Here is a 22,624-nt window from a genome sequence, read left to right as displayed (position 1 = left end):
CTACATGTTCCTCAGTTGCACTAACCACACTTCAAGTGCTCAGTAGCTACATGTACCTAATGGCTACCGTACTGAGCAGTACAGAACATTCCTAGCAGTAAGTTCTTTGGACAGCATTGGTCTAGGTAATTATCTCACTTTTCAAATCAGAGAAATTCAAGATGACATAATATCCATGGACTTTTATGGCCAGTGTAGACATTTACCCACCAAGTATGTATTAATTCATCAACCAATATATTACTGAGTACCTTCTACAAGTAGCACTGTAAATAGTACAACAGTACAATGGAACATGCAGTTATGCTCTCTACCCTAAAAAAACATACAATCCAGACCAGACTGGATACTGAGCACTTAAAATATAGCTGGTATAAACAAGGAACTAAATTTTAAATTTTATTTCATTTTAATTAATTTAAAAGTAAATGTAAATAGCGACATGTTGCTAGTAGCTATCCCATTGGACAGCACAGATCAGAATAGACTAAAAATGCTATAGTATTTGAGAAGGAGAGAAATCAAAGATATCTGAAAGAAGCCAGAGAAAGTTATATTGAGAATACACTTTCCATTAAATCTTAAACAATGAAAATGATTAGCTTAGATACAAAACTTTAAAAATCCTAGAAGGTAGGGATCATGCCTTCCTTGTTCATACTTACTCCCTGAATCAAATATAAAGGCTGGCACCTAGTAGGTGCATAGACCATTTGTTGAATGACTGACTAAATGCATGAATAACTACAGGAAAACAGGGAGTTCCTGTTTTAAATGAGAAAGTGTAGTAATAAGAGTGATATTTTAGCAGGTTAAATTTGGTAATACTTAGGATTCAGGGCAGATTTGATGTAGGAGAATCTTAAGTCAAGGAAGAAATGTAGCCAGTTTTTGCTGGAAATCCTGAGTATTAGAAAATTATGTGATAGAAGTATGATTAGAAAGGGGTTGTTATGAACAGTATCAATGACATTATCTTGATGATTGGATATCAGGATTATCTAAAGAAAATGCAAAATTGCAATTCTTTGTGATATTTTGAAAATGATGATGCCGCTGAAGAATATGAAGAAACTAAGTGAAAGAGAAAGGAAAAGGGAAGGGGAAAGAGAGAGAGACAGAGCGGGAAGGAGAAAGTGAGGAAGAGGAAAGACACTAAAGATGTTGAATGTAATTTAATAATTGTTTATTTTTGTTGTGATAAGCTAATCCATTGAAAATATCCATGAGGCAGCTAAAATAAGGAGTAGAGTTGAGGTAGACAGAACAGGAAACAGATTTTTGAAAGCTATCTAAATAAAGATGATGATTGAAACTAGAAGAGATGAAATATCTATGGAAAAGAATATTTAGCGAAAAAAAGGATATGATGATCATTAGGGTCCAACAGAATTACACAAAGAACAGTTTGGCAATCTTAACATATCCTTCTTTCCTTTTCATGAAAGATGATTATGAAGTAAGCTAAAGAGGGTTCTTTGACAAAATATATCTTGATTTCACCAGGGGACTTAGAGACTCTCCCAAGCTATTTTGGAACAAATGGATATCACAGTGTTGTCTGGGTAAAGGTATGGTTAGAACAACTTAGCAAGTTGAACAACTGTATCCAAAGTTTTGATCAATAGTTCTATGCCATTCTGAAGGAAGAAATACAACCCAGCAAAGGGCCCAGTTCTACTCAACATTTATCTCCCCTGGAGCAAAAGGCATGCTGGTCAAATTTGTAGGTGATGCTAAGCCACAAGAAATAGTTAATGTGAATGATACATAGATTTAAACTGACCTCGAAATTTTGGAAATCTAGGTGGAAATAAATAACATGAAACCTAAAATAAATAACAGTAAAATCCAGAATTAAAATTTCAAAAAAATAGTTGCATTAAAGTGTGGTGAAAAAATTTTAAGTTGGCAGAACCTCATATGAAAAAGACAGAGGTCCTTTAATTGATCACAAGCACAATATGAGCCAAGGTCAAGATGCTGCTTCTAAAAATCCAACCCAGTATTATGCTTCATTAACAGCAGCCTTGTGCTCTGGGGCTGGTCACACCATTACTTGGAAGACTATGTTTAGTACTGGGTTCTACATTTTTTTTTTGTTTTTGTTTTTTTTTTTTGCGGTATGCGGGCCTCTCACTGTTGTGGCCTCTCCCGTTGCGGAGCACAGGCTCCGGATGCGCAGGCCCAGCGGCCATGGCTCACGGGCCCAGCCGCTCCGCGGCATATGGGATCCTCCCAGACCGGGGCACGAACCCGTATCCCCTGCATCGGCAGGCGGACTCTCAACCACTGCGCCACCAGGGAGGCCCGGGTTCTACATTTTAAACAGAATAAAAAAAGCAGGAAACAGAGTAGAGAGGACAGTAAACAGAATAATGAATCTGAAAATTAAACTATATAAAGAATGGCTGGAAAACTAGGGCTAATTAACCTGGATGAGAAGGCTGAAAGAACCCATGATCTTTACCCTCAAATGTCTTAAGTACAGTTTTATTCAGTAGAAGAGGATACAGATTTGTTCCAGAGAGGTGCTCTTGGTTCACTAGAGTACAGAAATGAAAATTTTTAAACTCAAAATAAGAAGTAACATTTTAATAACTATAGCTGTCATAGTAGAACAGCTTGGGTAGTGATGAGCTTTATAATATTGAAAACAATGAAGCAGAACACATCAGTGGTTCTCAAGAGCCATGCGAAAAAATTTAGGCTCATGGGCCCCAGTGCTGGTAATTCTAATTCAATATATTTTGGTGGGGGGTTGCTCATCTTTAAATTCATCGTTGACTTCTACTAAATGGTTAATTTTAAGAAACAGCATGCTAGATGGCTTTCCAATTTTACAAATATTTATGGAAAGCATACTACATATAAGGCAGCATTCTAGGCATGGTTTGACATGACATACTAAGGTAAAAAATAAGATTGCTGTTGTTGAGAAACTTAAAATGTTATTGGCAAGACATATATGCACAAAACTAAAAGGAATTTAAGGCAGGCACAGGCACCTTTTATGACCTATAGACAAAAGGTACTTACATTAGTAACTGGTTTATTAATTGTATCTGACCATGTGATAACAAATAAATATCTGCTCATTTGATTTAGTTAAGAAGTAGGATTAAATATCTCCTAAGGTCTTTCTAACCCCCATTCTAGAGATAAACAGAGGGCCAAAGGCTTGGTAGATATCCAGTTAAGGGGCAGAAAAAAAAATAGTAGTTGGAATGTAGAAAGAAAAGGAAGAATAGAAAAAATCAGGACAGTGTACTGGACAGACCATGGGAGGGGAAACCCAGCCATTTTCTTTTTCTTTCTTCCATTCCTTTCTTTCTTTCCTTCCTTTCAAAGTAGCCTTGAGACAATCCTCACTATGTATATATACACTTACATGTGCACGAGCTAACAATTTAATATTTCAGAGGATAAAAAAGTTCCTGAGAACAAGAGGGGATTGCCTACTGTGGTTCTTTTAGTATTAAGAATCCTCGCAAATTAAATGTGAATGGTGAAAGGTAATGATAGCATGTTTAAATATCTTTCAGGTTTCAGAGGTTTAGGATAAAATATTAATGTAGGCAAGATGAAGAATGAGAAAAGAGGCCAAGGGATTTTACATGATAAAGGGTTGTTTTTAGTGACTTCTGGTAGAGCAGTTTGGGACAATCTTGAGAACACTGGACAAACTTTAAAGGTTAAGGATAGAATGAGATGTGATAAAGGTAGCAGGAATAGACTACTTTTTTGGGTCTTTGGCAGTCAACAAAAAAAAGAGAAATAAACATAATAAACATATTATGTTTGGCACTATACTGACATTTTGGAAGATAAAAATGTAGAAGACAAGATGCCTGTCCACATTAAACTTGAGACTGTTTATGAAACAATAAAATAAATACACTTGAAACAAGCAGAGTAACTTTAGGTAATTATGATAAAGTTATCATTAAAAAAAAAACTCAAAATACCAGTAACAACTTGAATACATTTAATACTGATGATAAGAAATACTTTTGAGATCCTTTTATCAGGAAAAAATGCAAAAAGTTTTTAGAAGACTACTTTAAATCACCATCTAAATTTATGTATCAAAAAAATTCAGAACCTTTATGGAGCACCTACTCGCATTGCAAAGCACGATTCTAGGTGCTAACAGGGAAAAAAGGCAAGGAAAAAAAAGGTATGAGGAGACATACATGCAAACTATCCCAGGGTAATGGAAAAGGTGCTATAAATGGAAATAAAAGCAACAGACCTGAGGGGTCAATTTCTACTCTGGAGAACTGACAAAATCTTCAAAATGAGGATGACATAATTTACATTTTAAACTTGTGACATTATCTGAAATTAATTTCTTATGAACATATACTCACCTGAGACTTCAGTTTCTCCCTTTCAGCAGCATCTTTTAGTTGTTGAATTCCAAATTTAATTTTTTGGATTTCTTGATTAATTGTGGTTACTCGCTCATAGACAGCACCTCTTTTTTCTTGAACTTTATTGCAATCTCTGAAGAAAAATAGAGACAGCTAAATTATAATTCCTCTTAAGCATCTAAACAGTCAAGCATTTAACTCTAATTGTGATTCCAAAGAGACTGTATTTGACTGACACACCTAAAACTCTTCTCAAGATACAAAAGCAAACATAAGAATCACAGGGTGGCGCTATATTCAGGTCATGGCATAGAGTAAGCTCTTCCACACAAAGCTGTTATTTAACATGGAGATCTTAAGTCACATCTCCCCAGTTGTGCTCACTCATGTACTGGTGTTAGGAGTGCGAATCAACACAACTTTCCTGCAAGGCATGTGGCAACAAATTAAAACCCTCAGGTTCTGCCCTTTTGCTTCATCTGCATGAGGAGAGCAAAGGAAATCTTCAGACCATCCTAATACACCTTTCAGAGGCTGAAATAGTGTCATCTCATAGACATATCTGGGGCATTTATTCTAAAAACACATTTTTGGAACTGATGGGAAGAAGACTCTACCAATAAAACACCCAAACATACTGGCCAACAACAACGATGACGACGGACATGACAAAATGCTTAGCAAAGTACTACTTCATATATGAATAAAAAAATAAGACTTTTTCTCAAAATATGCTATGTTACAGACCAGCTGGACAATAAAATGAACCAGTTGATGCACTCTACTACAACTCTAGACCACTGTCTCTAAAGTGCACTGAAATAAGCAGTAGCACCAGAACCCTTTTGAAGAATTGTGCAAAGGATTTGGAATTGTGATATCAGGAAAAGAAAAAAAAAAACTAGTACCTAAAACATCTCTAAATCTAGATATAGCAACATTATGAGATTCATAATTAACTCATCTGTTTTAGTCACCTAACAGTGGAATACCTTTTTGAAATTATAGGAGATTTGGAATCTTAGGGGAAAAGTAAATTAGGTTTTTCTAATTACTTTCTAATACATTAAATTTAAAATAAGTTCATACTCAATCACGGTGCGTTTGTACTGCTTGACATCCTCATGCTTCTTGTTTATTCTGAACTGTGCTGTGGCAAGTTTTTCCTTCTTCACAATCATCAGTCTTTTAAAGGAATTTTCTTCAGTCTTCAATTTCTTCAGTTCTGACTCATCACTCTCAATTTTGTCCTCCAAGTTCAGGCTCTGTATTTTATGAGATGTATTTAAAGTCAATACAACCAATTAGGATATACAAATAAAATGAAGGACTAATTTCTAGGATGAGCTGGAATAAAATACAATTTTAAAATGTGATAAAACTGTTTAAACACTGAAAGCCCAGCACAAGAATGCAGACTGAACAAAACAGACAACAGGAAGGCACTAGGGATACTGAGAAAGAACCTGACACCTAGAGAGGTGTTATTTATCATGTCATTTTATCAGCAAGGATTGGAATAGAGGAACACAGTAATAAGATCAGCCAACAAGCCAAGTTGAGGGGGTGAGGGTCTGAACTAAGGTAGCAGGAATAAAGAGGAAAGAGTAGACCCTAGAAACAAAAGCAGTGGATCTCAATCCTTTTTTGTGCTGACTCTTGATGGGAGATAAGGGAAGTGTGTAACTGGGAAAGAATATCTCAGGCTACTCACCTTTCAACCCCTTTTTCCCTCAAGAAAGAAATCTTTCATTAAATGCTATGTCAGTGATCCTGGGGACAGTCTGGATTAGGACAATGAAGTGAAAAGGATTTTCAAGTTTCTACCCTAAGAAACTTAAAAACGTTGGCCTTAGCTGTCCACCTTCACTCAGGGCAGGGTCTGTGTCGTAAACTTTAAATCTCTTTATAGATCCTAGCTACAGTGTTAGGCAGTAAGTTGGGACTTTATTGATTAGAAGATCATTTCCAAATGTCAGAACAAGTTTAAAATTCCATTACTTTTTTCCAAAATATACATGGTAATATGCTATGTTAATTAATTTATTATTCATTTCACCTGAAGGTTAAAATGGGTCTACTATTGCTATGTTTAAAAAGAACAGTGTTTTATCCTTGAGCACACATTGCCACATCTATTATAATGTAGAATGACCCAGCTTTTCTGTAGGAAAATAGCAACAGAAGGTAAAAGCAAATTCAAGGGACTACAGTGAACTATTACATAATAAAGACATAAAAACTGCATACAATACAAACCTCCTTTAAGATAGTGGTTAATTTTTCCCTATTATCTGCAAGGTCCTGTATTTTCTTTTGATATAGCTGCACCTCCAGCTGACATGAAGGCAGGCAGTCAACAGAGTCTCGATAGATTTCATACTTTTCCATCACTTCTTGCTTTGAAAGAAAAAAAACATAGAAACCAGGTTGGCACTCTCCTTTACGAAACTGAAGTAATGTCAATTTGTTTGCTCTTAAATAATTTCTGTACTTGATACTGAAAGCTAAAGAGCAGAGAACAATTAAGTTTCTAGGTCAGTAACAAAGCACTATTACTGACATGTGTCTAAGCACATATAATTATGCTTCCTAATTGCCAAATATCCTTGAACAAAGAAAAACTACCATAATTTTACTAAATCACTCATTGAAGTGCCTTCCAAAGGTTATTCATAATGATTTTAAAAGAGTTCATTTCTGCTAATACTCAAACTACTCCTGATTATTCCTGGGCAATTATATTACCAATTATAATCTTCCTATTCATTTGTATAATAACTATTACTACAGCTAATTCTTTCAAAAAGATTAATTCTTCTTCTAAAATTAGGAAATGAGTATATGTTTACCACAAGCACTGCAACAACACAAAGGCTTCTTTCCTTTCCCCACTAGTCTACCTCTCCTCCCACCTTATAAACCAGTTGGATTTTGTCTTCAGTGAAATGCTTAATCATATTTCAGCTCATTTTTCCATTAAGTTGTCTTTTTCCTACTAATTTGTACTCTTTTGTGTCTTTGCGTATCATGGATATAATCCCTTTACCTGTCATATGCACTATATATATGTTCCACACGTCTACTTTTCTCTATAGCTTTTGAGTTTCCAATCTTAATTTAAAAACTCTATCCCAGTCCAAGATAATACCAGTGTTCTCCTAAAATTTCTAAACTTGTTAAATTTTCAATCCAATTAAAAATTATTTTTGTAAATGGTGCAAGGTATAGACCCAATTTGCTTTTCATCTAGCTGAACTGCCAATTGAATCAGAATTGCTTATTAAATAAATCGATCTCATAAATACTCAGATCTATTTCTGAGCTCTCATTTCTGTTCTAGTAATCTTTGTCTATTCCCATGTGATAATTCTCAATTATCAGGAATGACTTGAATAACAAATTCAGAGATAAATCAGAAATGTTCTTTTTAATTAATAGTTTAAAAACCTTTCCTCATAAAGGATGCTAAATTGTCTACCCACTTCTACTTTTGTCCCACATACCTCAATCCATCTCCCAGAGTAACCCATAATCTTTTTAAACTTAAACCATGTTCCAACACTCCCCTTTTAAACTAGCCAGTGGTATGCCCTTGCTCTTAAGGTAAAATCCAGCACCCTGAATAATCTGCCCGTTGCCCATTTTTCCATCATCATCTCATGCCATTCTCCTTCTTATACATCATGCTTTCTTCCTTGAATATAACTTACTCTCTACTACTACCTCATAGAATTTGCATATGCTGTTCCTTCTGCCTTGAATGCTGTTCCAATATCAATTTATTAATATAACCTCTGTTCATCCTTCAGATGTCAACATAAATTTCCATTCCTTCCCACCTTCACCTCTTGATTTCCACAATACTAAACTAGGTTACTCTCATTATGTTATTTTGAAGCACCCTATCCTATTTTTTATTTGTTTGTTTCTCTTTTTGGTGCTTTTTAAAAAATATACTTTAATTTTTAGAGCAGTTTTAGGTACATAGCAAAATTAACCAGAAGGTACAGAGAGTTCCCATATACTACCTGCCTCTACACATGCACACCCTATACTTTTTCATAATACATATTATAATTTATAATTATATAACTGATTTTAAAATTGTTTAACACCTTTCTCACTTAAGATAAAGTAACTAAGTCTCATGAGGACAGGTCATTTCTGTTTTGATCACCCAGGGCAAAAGCCTCAAAAATTTGTTGCATAATTAAACAAATGTCTTGAAATTATACTTCTTTTCCTACATCCATTTTAGAGAAGAGCTAAAAATTAAAGACAAGGGCAAAAAGCCTAAGAAGAAGAGATGTATAGATAATCTGGAAATTAGAAAATTAACAAACAAACAAGAGTTGCTAAAAAGAAAAAGAGAAAAGCATTAAAATAAAAAGGAAACTCACTCTGGAATTCTTAAGCTTCTGGACTGTATCTTTCATTTTTTCTTTATAATTCTTAAGCTTCTCTGGAGAATCTACAATTTTTGTTTTCAAACTCTCTTGTACTTCTTTCAAAGAAACCACTGACAATTTTAGTTCATTCTGTTGAGAAAACATTTTTATATGTTAGATATAATAATAAAACTGGTGATTAGCCACTACAGTAATGGAAAAGAACAAAGAAATGGGTCTGTGTTTGTTGTAGTGGGGGTTAAGTTTAATTTTGACCACATCACTCCCCTGCTTGATTGCTCACATCTGTCTGCAGGCCAAAGATCAGGCTCCCTAACACACCATTCAAGATCTTTCATTATGTAGCTCTTACTCTCCTTTCCAGTGTCATCTTCCACCAGCTTCCTACTACACTCTACAATCTGGTAATATAGTCGGTCTTATGTCTGGACAATTATAAGTGATCTCTCTCTGATAGTATGGTCCTCCTGAGTACCATCATCCCATTCCTGTACTGCAAGTGAGTTTCTATTAATCCCTGAAAATCCTGTTCCTACTTCCTCTGTATACCTTCTATAAACAGTTATTGTACATGTGATACTATAACTATGTATTTAATATGTGTTTCTGAATTAAATGAGCAAACTGGGATTGTGAACAGTTATCTTTGCTTTCCCAGAACCCAGTGAAAGTAATAGCACTGAGAAGGTACTCACTACACAGTTACTAAACTAAAACAAATTTCTTTCTCCTGAATTTCAAACCATTTGGAGAATTAAGATGAAGGGTATCTGAGAATTCTCTTGTATAACACAAATCCATCCCTATGAAAACAGAACAACAAAACAGCAACAAATGACTATATACACCTATATCTGTGCATGTAACGGCACAGAAAAAGGACTGGAAAAGTGTAACCTCTAGGTACAGTTGGTAGAGAGAAGAGAGCCTTTCATGTCTCTCTCTCTCTCCCTCTCTCTCTCTCTATATATACGCATATGTGTGTTATCTGAGTATTTTACAATAGGAATGTATTACTATACAGCTTGTATAATTTGCCTCAATTATTTCTAACTAAAAAATTTTTTAAAGTTCTTATCTTTTCATCAACTAACTCAGAGGCCAAAACTGAATGCTTGAAACAATATTATTTACTTTATTCTTAGAATTTAGCACACCACCACATTATCTACTCTTTTAACGCCCTACAAAATTAGAGATCATTTTCCTTACATTAGCATTGACTTTCATCAATTTTCTTCCCTTTACAAAAAGCCTAAATTTGCTATTTTAACTACAAAGTGATTTTGTTTTAATATAGATTTAAATGGGACAGAGAGAAATGAATAATAAAATTGAACCATAGTCAATACTACTCTGATGAAAACATCTGCCAATAGAAGTGACAGAAAAATAAGGAATATATTATACCAAAGTAAATTTCAGATAGCTATAGAGTATAAACATTAAAATAATAGGGGGACTTCTCTGGTGGCACAGTGGTTAAGAATCTGCCTACCAACGCAGGGGACATGGGTTCGAGCCCTGGTCCGGGAAGATCCCACATGCCGTGGAGCAACTGGGCCCGTGCGCCACAACTACGGAGCCTGCGCTCTAGAGCCTGCAAGCCACAACTACTGAAGCCTGCACGCCTAGAGCCCATGCTCCAGAACAAGAGAAGCCACAGCAATGAGAAGCCTGAGCACCACAATGAAGAGTAGCCTCCCGCTTGTTGCAACTAGAGAAAAGCCCACATGCAGCAACAAAGACCCAACGCGGCCAAAAATAAATAAATTTACTTAAAAAAACAAAGAAAAAATAATAGGGAAATAATAAAAGTACAAGAGAAAATATGGGATTTTAAAAATGAGGAATAAGATAGGCCTTTCTATGTACAGAGTTAAACCCAAATGTAGAACACTGTATCTATCAATTTTACTACATAAGTACATAAACCTGCCAATAGGAAAAAATGATGAATTTGAAAGACAAATAGAGTTAATACCCCTAATTCATGGACTTAAAAAAAAAATGAAATAAACAAGGAACATAAACAGGTAGTTCACAAAGCAACAAATAACAACAAATCACTGAATGGTGGTCTAAGTCACTAAAAAAAAAAAAAAAAAAATCAAAATTAAAATGAGGTGTTTTTTTTCCCCTATAAGAATGACAAAGATAAAAAGAAAAAAAAAGTTAAAACATCCACTTTTGACAACAATGTAGGGAAAAGAATACTCTCATATTCTACTGGTAGAAGTGCAAATTGATATCTTTTTAGAAGTCAGTTTGGCAATGTGGGCCAAATTTAAGCATGATTCCCTTTAACCCAGAAATCCTACATTTAGGAATCTACTGTATGATAAAAAGCAGCCTGGTGCACAAATATACAGGTACATGTGTAGGTGTGTAACACACATGTGCTATTGTTCAATAGCAAAAAAATTAGAAGCAATGTGAATGTCTATCAATAGGACACTAAAACAATCTACATTAAGGTATATACATAGAATGCACAACTATATGCAGTTATTAAAATAATGAGGTTATATATTGACGTGATAACTATTTACACTATATTGTAAAATGAAAAAAAAGCAGGTTTGAGACGTGTAGAGTGTAATATCATTTATGTAGAATTACATATATATGTGTATATTTGCAGAGAAATGTAATCTATGACATGTATCTGGTTGAGTGGTAAGCTTTCAGGTGATTTTCACTTACTTCTGTCATACATTTTTGTGTTTCCATATTTTTTAAAACAATAGTCATCTATTATATTTAAATTGGAAAAAGTTAAATTAGTTTCACTTTAAGGGAAAAAGAGAGAAACATTTAACAATAATAACGCAGTTAAAACACTCCTCCAAACAAAAGATTCAAACCTTAAATGCTAGTTAAATGAAAAGATGCTTACCAAACGCTTGGTTTTCTCTGAAATATCTGACTTCTTTTGTGAATTTCCCTCTTGCAGCACTATCTAGGGAAAGAAGCAAACAACTGCTTTATAATGATTCAAAACATTTAAATTTAGTCAATGCTTTTTAATAAAATAAAAGTAAGAAAGGAGAGGAATTAAATGATTAGACCAGATAATCTCAAACTTTCTGTTCATTATGACCCTAAAGCCAAAAGAAACACCTAACAGTTCCTTTATTAAGTAGTTAAATCCAAATATCTGAATAAGTATTTATGTCCTGATAACTTAGTAGCCCTTTGAAAAAGTAATACATACAAATTGAAAGAAAAATACTATTTTTATTTTATTCTTAAACAGCCACAACTATTTCCAAATTGGATGTGTGTACTGCAAAAATTGGGCACTGCACAAATTCACACATCTTATAATCATTGGACACAGACAATTCTTATTTCTTGTTGCACGATGATTTTTACATAGCACTTGCTTTTTATCATGGCAAAAGACAAAAACCCATGTTCACAAAGATACGAAAGGAAGGTAACGTGAGTTCATGTTGAAACTGTGAACTACCTTGAGCTAGAAAAGTTCAAGCAGTGTATGACTGATGCTGAATGTTGTTTCCCTTTAAAATTTAAAATATCCTGAAGCACCCTTGAGGGTTTGCTGCAGTATCCAGGGCGCCTCAGCACACAGTTTGGAAACATCAGGTTTAGACACAGAAAAATCTTAAAAAATTCTAGTCAAGATAGCATATACCTTTGACAACATCAATAAATAATCATGGTTTGACCTGGACAACAGAAGTATGTATCTGTTATAAGGTGCACAAATGGACACAGCGATATACCCCATTTCTTTAGTAACTGAAAGCAATGTGATCTTAGCTCCTCCACATCTACAAAAAAACTTTTAAAAAGTTTAAGGTGTCCAACAACAGATACCGTTTTTTGACGAAACTCTTGATTCAGCGATTGCTGCAGCTCCTGAATATCATCTGAAAGCTGCTTGAACTCTGCTTGCTCTTCAACTGGAACAGAACTGCACACAGCAAAATAAATTAAAATAACATATATCAAGTTCTTAACCTTGAAAGGCCAAAACCAGTCTCTGCCCTCCAATAACTTAAATGAAAAAAACTATCTGCTTTCATGTTTGTGAGTTCTCATTCTTCCAAATGACAGTAATTTAAAATCCATGACCTGGCTGGCCTCTACTACAAAGAGAAAATAAAAATCAGATGAGCTCCTTCAACTTCCTGCCACCAAATCTCTGTGTGGACTCATCTGCATACATACCTACCCTTTCTAACTCCACTCCTAATTTTAGTGCTGATTCCTCCACCTCTGCTCTGGCTCTCATTTCACATCTCTCTCCTGTATCACCCATTTCTTTTGTTCTACTAATCCTTCCTAATAGCACTTACACATTTCAGTCTCTTCCATATGAATATTCTCAACTTTAGTTTTTAAAACATGGTGTAGAATTGTTACTTTAATTTTCATTTCCTTGACTGCTATTGGGTTTAACAATCTTTACATATTTTTAATTAGCTATCTGTACTTAATCCTCTGTAAATTCCCTGTTTATAGCCTTTGCCCATTTTTCCATTATCTTTTTTCCTATCAGTTTGTAGGAGTTCTTTGTATATTAAGAATATTACATGGCCTTTGTTATTAGAGGTAGTAAGGCTTTGCTGCATATGTTGCAAATATTATCTTCCAGTTTGTCATTTCTCTTTTGACTTGGTTTATGGTGAATTTACCATGTTAAATTTTAATATCTGCCTCCTACTCCCAGTCTTTTCAGCTTGCTGCTGTCTCTAAAGGCAATTTATGCCAGGGCAGGCTAAAAAAGAGCTCTCACCTGAAACAGAAAAATCCAAAGGCATCAACATATTAGAAGGGATAAAAAAATCCTTTTGTTCAAAATCAATATATATAAAGCCAAGAAATCATAACCCTTGAATGATTCCTTCTCCTATCTGACCTTTGAGTCAAAAAACAAAACAAAACAGCAAACCTCTGTGGAAGGAATAAAAATTTTAACAGAATTAACTGATCTGAAGGAAAAAAGAGAATCCTGTCAGTTGCTGCTCACCTATGTAAGATAAATACCACTAGATATAATTTAGGAGAGTAAGTTAATGGCTTTAAACATGTCTGGCTGATGCACTAACAACAAAAAAGAAGTAAAAGAGTAAATTATGCACTAAAAGTTAGAAAGAAGAAAAGCTAGTTTTTCTTTTTCAAAAAAGGTAAACTTAAAACACTCTGCTATTTAATAAGGAAGATAAAAGAGATGAAGTAGACTGTAGACTGTAAAATACTACTTATATTCATTTTGCATTTTGAAATTGCATTTATTTTATTTGTAAATCTCCTACTTACTCAAGTCTCTCCAATTTCATTATTGCCTCCTGGTGTGCAGTATTTAACTGCTGCATTTTGTCCACAGAAGATTTCTATTAAAGCAATTTTAACAATTTCATATTAGTGTTTTTCAACATAATCAGAGACATGTTTAAAAAAATATCTACCGGTACTGGCTACAAAATGCTTCCTCACTCTACAACTTTCACCATGAGAAATAAGAAATTTAAGAAAGAATTAGGCATTTACGACAAGTGACTTAGGAATTCCTTTACTTATTCAACACACAAATGTTGAGTTCTTACCATAGTCAGGCCCTGTGCTAGGTACCAGGAATAATTCCCAAGAAGACTAACTTATAGTTCCTCGACTTAAGTAGTTCAGTCTCCTTGACGAGTCAGAAAAACGAATATAAAACTACAAAACAACTTGTCATAGAACTGATTATAATGACATCCTATCCAACTTGGGCAATGGCTGGGAAGGTGTATCGCAGGGGGTTCATAGAAATGACAGATGTCTGAGCCATGTCTTAAAAATATGTAGTGAAATTAGCCAAACTAAATTGTGTGTTTGTATGTGTTGGCACATACATCTGTACACTTTGGAGAGTATGTGATGTTTAGGTGGTATAAGCTGAACATGATTTGTACAAGGAAATATTTATCAATGTAGCTCAGTCACTAAAGGCCTAATTCTCTGGTGTTACTCCGGTGCTTTTCTAAAAGTATGGTACCCTCAAACTGCATAGATGGGAACAAATCACACAGATGACCCATAATCTTTCCAAATTCCCTAAATTGTTAATGAAATGAGTTTCTGTTAAAGTGATTTACTTGAACTGAATCTTATAATGCAATGCTGAGTAAGCATGATAAATAGAACAAAACACCTAATTAGGCCATTATTTACAAAGCAAATATATAAGTCAAATACCTCAATTATATAAAGAACACTACATTATCTATTAAACTTCAAAGAAAAGGAATGGGTTATCATTATTCTCTTCCCTTACATTTCCTAATAAAGGAAAAAGAGTCTCAGCTACAAAATTAAAACAAAAACCCCAGCTTCTCCCTAATGATACCAAATATAGAAGAAAATCTCATTCTGAGATCAGCTTACTAAAATCTGCAATTTCATATGAATATAATATTGATATGTAAATTTACTTCTAATGGCCATGAAACAATTAGGTATCTGTGACAACCATTTCAAAACAGATTAGTGGTGCACAAATGATGTTATTGATCTGGTATGTGACCCAAAAAATACACTTAAATCTTACATATTGCCAAAGAAACTCCATGTATGTCTGACGGCATGCTTCTCTGAAGTGAATAAAGTTGATAATGCCACTTAAAAACCGACTTGTCCGTTTTGCCTCTAAAATACAAAGAAAGACTCCTTAAATAAATCTTTGAAACAATATAAAAGTGAAATTTTATCCTTTTTCCACCATATATTCCACTCATAGTTACAGAACAAAAAAGTGTGTATGCTCATTAACCAAAGTGAAGAACTTCTGCTCTAACTTGATGATCAGAATTATCTTAACCAAAAAAAAGCACTTTGACCATGAAAGAACAACAGAGACCAACCAGATTTACTATCTCATCTTAAACAACCAGAAAACCAGAAAAAAAATATAAAACAACAAATTTTAGACACTGAACAACAAGCAATATAGGACAGCAATCCACAAGAGAAGTAAATGAGGTGAATCCTATTAATGAATGCACTAGCCCACCACTTAAGGGAATTTTCAGGCTGTACCCCAGGGAGATAGAATATAAACAGAACTCATGGGTTTTGCTGAGTCATGAAGATAAGAGTTTAGAGTTTGGAGAGACCAAAGCAACTATAATTTTTAGAGTCTGAAGAGGCCAAGGCAACTAGAATTTATAAAAACTCTATCTTCTTGATTCAGCCTTTGAATTCATTCAGCCTATGAATATATTCTATAAATATATTCCATTTGTTCAGGAAGGTAGAGAAAAGCATTAGCATTATAAGGAGAGAAAGGGAAAACCTGAATCAAATTTTACAATTGAAAAATAAAATACCTGAAATGAAAAATGCACTAGATAGGATTAAGAGCAGATTAGACATACAGATGAAAGGATTAGTGAAACTGAAGACATAGCAATAAAAGCTATCTAAAATGAAGGCCAGAGAGAAAAAAAAGAATAGAGAACTTATGAACTGAGGGACAATATCAAGCAGCATAACAAATGTGTAATTGGAGTCCTACAAAAAGGAATGGCAGAAAAAACTTTTATAAAATAGCTAAGTATTTTCCAAATTTGATAGAAACTATAAACATATCCAAGGAAGTGAGCAAATCTAAGTGGGGGTAAAAAAATAAAATAAAATAAAATCCCCAAAGGCACATTATAATCAAATTGCTGAAAACATGTGATAAAGAGAGTCTTATTAAAAACAGCCAGACAGGGACTTCCCTGGTGGCGCAGTGGTTAAGAATCCGCCTGCCAATGCCGGGGACACGGGTTCGAGCCCTAGTCCGTGAAGATCCCACATGCCGTGGAGCAACTAAGCCTGTGCGCCACAACTACTGAGCCTGCGCTCTAGAGCCCGCGAGCCACAACTACTGAGCCTGTGTGCTGCAACTACTGAAGCCCGCGCACCTAGAGCCTGTGCTCCACAAGAGAAGCCACCACAATGAGAATCCCACGCACCACAAGGAAGAGTAGTCCCCGCTCGCCACAACTTGAGAAAGCCCATGCACAGCAACAAAGACCCAACACAGCCAAAAATTAAATAAATAAATAAATTTATTAAAGAAAAAAAAAAAAACAGCCAGAAATGAGGAGAACCAAGAGTTATAACTCCAGGTTGAGTAAGCAAGTGGTTTAGATTATTAACTTTCATATAGAAACAGGTGATGATGCCTTGGACTCACATGACACAGGGAAATGGAACTGAGATACCTACTAGATGTGGGACTCTAGAAAGGCTACATCCTTAGAGAAAAGGTAGATTAAGGAAAGAAAAATTTATCATAACAGTGCAGGGAAATGACAAAGTTACTAGTGGCTCAGCCTTGTCTCTAGTAAGGAAATAGTCTCCTCTGAGAATTCTAAACCTTGGGCCCATTGCCATATGGGTTTTTGGTTTAAATTAAAGTATATATTTGATCCAAGAACTATCAAAATTAGGAATTAAGATAAAAAGTGGTCTTTAGCCAATGATAATCCTGGAATAACTTCCAAAAGCAAAAGATATCTCAGGAGGGATATGGCCTCAACCCCAGAAGCCAAAGAAGCACAGGACTATCTTGCTGAAGATGAGCTTAAATTTATAATCCAAAAGGCATGTGTGCGTGTACACACGCGCATGCGCGCACACACACAAAACCATCTATAATCAGTCTGTGGGACACAGCTAAAGCAGGGCTAAAGGGAAATTTATTAGCACTAAACACCTATTTAGGAAAGAAGAAAGATCTCAAACTGATGGCCTCAGCTTCTAACCTTTAAAAAACTAGGAGAAAAAAAAAAAAAGAAGAGCAAACCCAAAGCAAGCATGAAAAAAGAAGGAATAGCAATAGCACAAAAACCAATAAAACAGAAAACAGAAATAAAATACATAAAAATCAGTGAGACAAAAATCTAGTTATTTTAAAAGCTCAACAAAATTGATAAACGTCTAGCCAGACTGATCAGGGAAAAATAAAAGAGTGAAAAAACAGATTACTAATGTCAGAATGAGAGATGGGACATCACTACTAACCCCAAAGACTATTAAAATGATACGGGAAAATTAGGAGCAACTTTATGTTAATAAATTTGCCCATTTAAATGAAATGGATAAGCTTGCTGAAAAAGGTAGCCTACAAAAGCTTATTCAGTAGCTTTGGGAATAAACAAACAGGGTAGCCCTTTATTTATTAAAAAAAATTGAATTATTAATTAATTTAAAACCTTCTCACAGAGAAAACTCCAGTCCCAGATGGATTTACTGGTGAATTCTACCAAACATTTAAGGAAGAAATAACACAAATTTTACAAAATTATTCGTGGAAATGAAAGAGGGAATCTTTGTAAACTCATCCTAAGAGGCCAGCGATACCCTGATATCCAAAGTCTGTCACTGCAGTAAAATTACAAAAAAATTACAGACCAGTAGCCCTTATGAACATCATCACAAAAACACAACAAAATATTAGCAAATCAAATCCAGCAATATATTAAAAAACATAATGTATATAATCAAATGGGGTTCATCCTGAATACAAAGCTGGTTTAACATTCAAAAATCAAACAATGTAATCCACTAGACTGAAAAAGAGAAACCACTTGATTTTCTCACTAGATGCAGAAAAGCAATTTAAAACAAGTCAACACCCATTCACGAAACAAACTAGGAATAGAAGTTGCTTACCCTGATAAAGGCAAACTAAGAAAATCCTAAAACTAACATTATACTTACTGGTGAAAGCCTAAATGCTTTCCCCTCAAGATCAGGAAAAGACAATGATGCCTGCTCTCACCACTTTAATTCAACATTACGCTAGAAGTCCTAGCCACTGCAGAAGGAAAGAAAAATAAGTAAAATACATCTAGACTGGAAAAGAAGTAAAACTGTCTTTGTTCTCAAACAATATGATTGTCCGTGTAGAAAACCCTAAGGAATCTATTTTAAAGAATCTACTAGAAATAAGGTCAATATATAAAAATTAATTGTTTCTCTACACTAGCAATGACCAATCAATCAGAAATTTAAACTAAAAGAAGTTTACAATATCCCTTAAAATTGAAGTACTTAGGGATAAATTTATCAAAATGTATATGGCCTGTACTCTGAAAATTATAAAACATTGTTGTGAAAAATTAAAGACAACCTAAATAAATGGAGGGATATACACATGGATTAGAAGACCCAATATTATCAAGTTGTCAATTATCCCCCAAATGAACTATACATTCAAAGTAATCTCAGTCAAATGAACTATACATTCAAAGTAATCTCAGTCAAAATTCCAGTAGGCTATGGGGAGTGGAGGGGAGTTGAAAGTTACAGGCTGATTCTAAAATTTATATGGAAATACAAAAGACCAGAATAACTAAAACAATTTTGAAAAAGTCAACAAAGTTGCAGGACTTCCACTGCCTGATTTCAAGACTTACTATAGAGCTAAAGTAATCAAGGTAGTATGGTTGGTGTAAAGACAGACATATAGATCAATGGAGCAAAGAGTGAAGCCAGAAATATACTCATATATATATATGATCATTGACTTTTTAAAACAGAATTCTTAGAGCACTTTAGTTCACAGAAAAATTGAGCAGAAAGTAGTTTCCGTACACGCTATGTCCCTGTACACGCACAGCCTACTCCACTATCATCCCCCACCTGAGTGGTATATCTGTTACAAAAGATGATCCTACACTGACACATCATTATCAGCCAAAGACCATAGTTCACATTAGGGTTCACTCTTAGAGTTGCACATTCTATGGGTTTTGACAAATGTATAATTACACATATCCATCATTACAGTATCATACACAATAGTTTCACTGCCCTAAAAATCCTCTTGTGCCCTGGCTATCCATTCTTCCCTCCCCGCAGTCCCTGGCAAACAACGATCTTTTTACTATCTTCATAAGTTTTGCCTTTTCCAGATTGTCATAATTGGAATGGTACTGTAAATAGCCTTTGCAAATTGATTTATTACACTTAGTAATATGCATTTAAGATTCCTGCATGTATTTTCATTGCTTGATAGCTCATTTCTTTATAGCACTGAATATATTCCCCTGTCTTGATGTACTAGTTCATCCATTCACCTACTGAAGGACATCTTGGATGCTTCTAAATTTTGGCAATTATGAATAAAGCTGCAACAAATATCTGTTTGCAGGTTTTTGTGTGGACATGAGCTTTCAACACGTTTGGGTAAACACCAAGGAGCATGACTACTGGATCATACAGTAAGAATACATTTAGTCTTGTAAGAAACTGAAAAGTGTCTTCCAAGGTCACTATACCATTTTGCATTCCCACAAGCAGTGAATGAGAGTTCCTGTTGCTCCATATCCTCATGAGCATTTGGTACTGTCAGTGTTTTAGATTTTTGCCATCCTAATAGATGTACAGTGGTTAATCAATTACTTTTGACCAAAGTGCCGGGTAATTCAATGGGGAATGGATAATCTTTTCAATGAGTGGTGCTAGAATAATTTCATAACCATATGCATAAAGGAAAAAAATGAACCTTGACCTTTGCCTCAGATTATATACAAAAATTCAGGCATTAAACGATAATAGCTGAAACTACAATACGCTTACAGCAAAATATAGGATAAAATTTAGCCAAATAAATCCTTGAGGCCAAGATTTCTTGGTAGAACACAAAAAAATAGTTTTATGAATGACAAAAGAAAAATAATGATCAATTCGAATATTCAAAATTGAAATATATTTTGCTTTGAAAAGACACAGTTATGAAATTAAAAAGGCAAGCAACAGACCAAGAGAAGATATTTTCATAACACATACCTGATAAACTACTTGTTTCCAAAATATCTGAAGAAGCCTTCTAACTCAATTTAATTTTTAAAAAGTAGGTAAATGATTCAAATAGACACTTCACCAAAGACATATGGATAGTAAATAAGCATATGAAAATATGCTCATTATTATCTAGTCATCAGGGAGATGTGAATTAAAACCATGAGATACAACTAGACAGCCTCTAGCATGTCAAATTAAAAACCTACAATATCAAGTCCAGGGAGGATATGTAGCAATTGAAACTATCACATATTGCTAGTGGTAATGCACTAGCTTCATGAAACAGCCACTTTGAAGAACCATTTGGCAGTTTCTTAAAAAGTTAAGCATGTACTTAAGACGTGAACCAGAATTTCTACTTCTAGTGTTTACCCAGAGAAATGAAAACATGTGCATACAAAGATTTGTACACTAATGTTCACAGCAACTTTATTCGCAATGGCCAAAAACTGGAAACAATTCAAATGTCTATCAACTGGACAATGGATAAACAAATTGTGGTATATACTTATGATACACTACTATTCCAAAATAAAAGAAACACAGTACTAGTAAATGCAATAACATGGACAAATCTCAAAAGCATTATGCTAAGTTAAAGAAGCCAGACACAAAAGACTACAGACTATATGCTTTCATTTACATGAAGTTCTGAAAAGTCAAAAAATTATAGTGATAAAAAGCAGATCAATGATTGCAGGTAAAAGGGGGTGACCAAAGGAAACTGACTTCAAAGGGATGTCAGGGAACTTTGGGGGGTCATGATTGTGGCACTGGTTATATAACTGTATATATTTGTTAAGATTTATTCAATTATGCATTTAAAATTGGTGAACTTTTATGTAAATTATATGTCAATAAACAACAAAAAAAGGAGGAGATCCAAAAGAGGATAAAAAACAAATTTTTAAATAGCACACCAAATATCTTCCAACATAAGATAACCTGATAAATACAAAAGGGTCAAATGAATAAACGGACACAAAGTTAGGAGAATTTTACATTTTAGTATAATATCATGACTATTATCAGTGCTAAAAGGTACTTTCTGGGCCTCCCTGGTGGCGCAAGTGGTTGAGAGTCCGCCTGCCGATGCAGGGGATACGGGTTCGTGCCCCGGTCTGGGAGGATCCCATATGCCGCGGAGCGGCTGGGCCCGTGAGCCATGGCCGCTGAGCCTGCGCGTCCGGAGCCTGCGCGTCCGGAGCCTGTGCTCCACAACGGGGGAGGCCACAACAGTGAGAGGCCCGCATACCACAAAAAAAAAAAAAAAAAAAAAAAAAAAAAAGGTACTTTCTTCATGGTAAAAAGTAATTACTACATTTGATAAAACTGGTATAATTAACACACTGTGCAACATCATAGCTTGCATATTATTTGTATTCATATTCTCAAATTTACAGGACATTTTTCAAATGTAAGGAGTTAAGAAAAACTAATCTGAAAAACAGCTTTTCTGTGGCTTTACAAAGGAAAAATTTCCAATAATAGGATATGAAAAAAATTCATCCTTGAGAATCAGTTATACTTTCTAAATCCAAGTTTCTTGAAGTCTTTTCTCTTTTTTTTCACATTTATTGATGGAGAGGTAAAATGTTAGATTGAAGCCAAACGTTAAAAATTGTTTTAAATTCTCACTTACTTGGATATAGAATATCAGCAATCTCGAAGTCATTCACCCGACAGATGGGCAGAAATGAGTCCCTTGAAGATAAAGTGGAGCAAGCATATTGAAAAGTGTACTGTGAATTACATACTAAGCCAAAGGGCATAAACATCTTATTTTCAAAAAGATTTCTGGATATATTTCTCAATGTCAAAGGACCAAGTCAGAAGTCTACTACAATATATAATCCTACAGCACTGAAATCTACTTTTTTTGTATATTACACAAATATTCATGTAATACCAAGGTATCATTATAGATTCTAATAACCCACACTCTTTGAGGTACTAGGACTCTCTAAGAATGCAAAACACTCCAACAATTTTAGACTCACAATACCTTAATACATCCATTGA

The 22,624-nt window shown here is 34.6% G+C and overlaps 1 protein-coding gene across 5 annotated transcripts in view; it reads right to left on the bottom strand.

Annotated features, from left to right (window-relative positions):
- NUF2 (NUF2 component of NDC80 kinetochore complex) overlaps positions 1-22,624 on the bottom strand; it is a 31,078-nt gene that overhangs the window by 2,250 nt on the left and 6,204 nt on the right. For all 5 annotated transcript variants that reach the window (XM_060090854.1, XM_060090857.1, XM_060090855.1 and 2 more), the window contains 9 exons: positions 22,245-22,306; positions 15,351-15,448; positions 14,081-14,154; positions 12,635-12,731; positions 11,688-11,750; positions 8,780-8,917; positions 6,636-6,776; positions 5,466-5,641; positions 4,374-4,509 (listed from right to left, as the gene is read on the bottom strand). In XM_060090854.1, the coding sequence (XP_059946837.1) occupies positions 4,374-4,509; positions 5,466-5,641; positions 6,636-6,776; positions 8,780-8,917; positions 11,688-11,750; positions 12,635-12,731; positions 14,081-14,154; positions 15,351-15,448; positions 22,245-22,306 (985 nt within the window). The remainder of the gene's footprint in view (positions 1-4,373; positions 4,510-5,465; positions 5,642-6,635; positions 6,777-8,779; positions 8,918-11,687; positions 11,751-12,634; positions 12,732-14,080; positions 14,155-15,350; positions 15,449-22,244; positions 22,307-22,624) is intronic.

The sequence above is a fragment of the Mesoplodon densirostris genome, chromosome 2 (assembly GCF_025265405.1).
Source record: "Mesoplodon densirostris isolate mMesDen1 chromosome 2, mMesDen1 primary haplotype, whole genome shotgun sequence".
NCBI classification, from domain to species: domain Eukaryota; kingdom Metazoa; phylum Chordata; class Mammalia; order Artiodactyla; family Ziphiidae; genus Mesoplodon; species Mesoplodon densirostris.
Note: the sequence above shows the minus strand (reverse complement) of the source record. Positions and strands in the feature narration are given on the sequence as shown.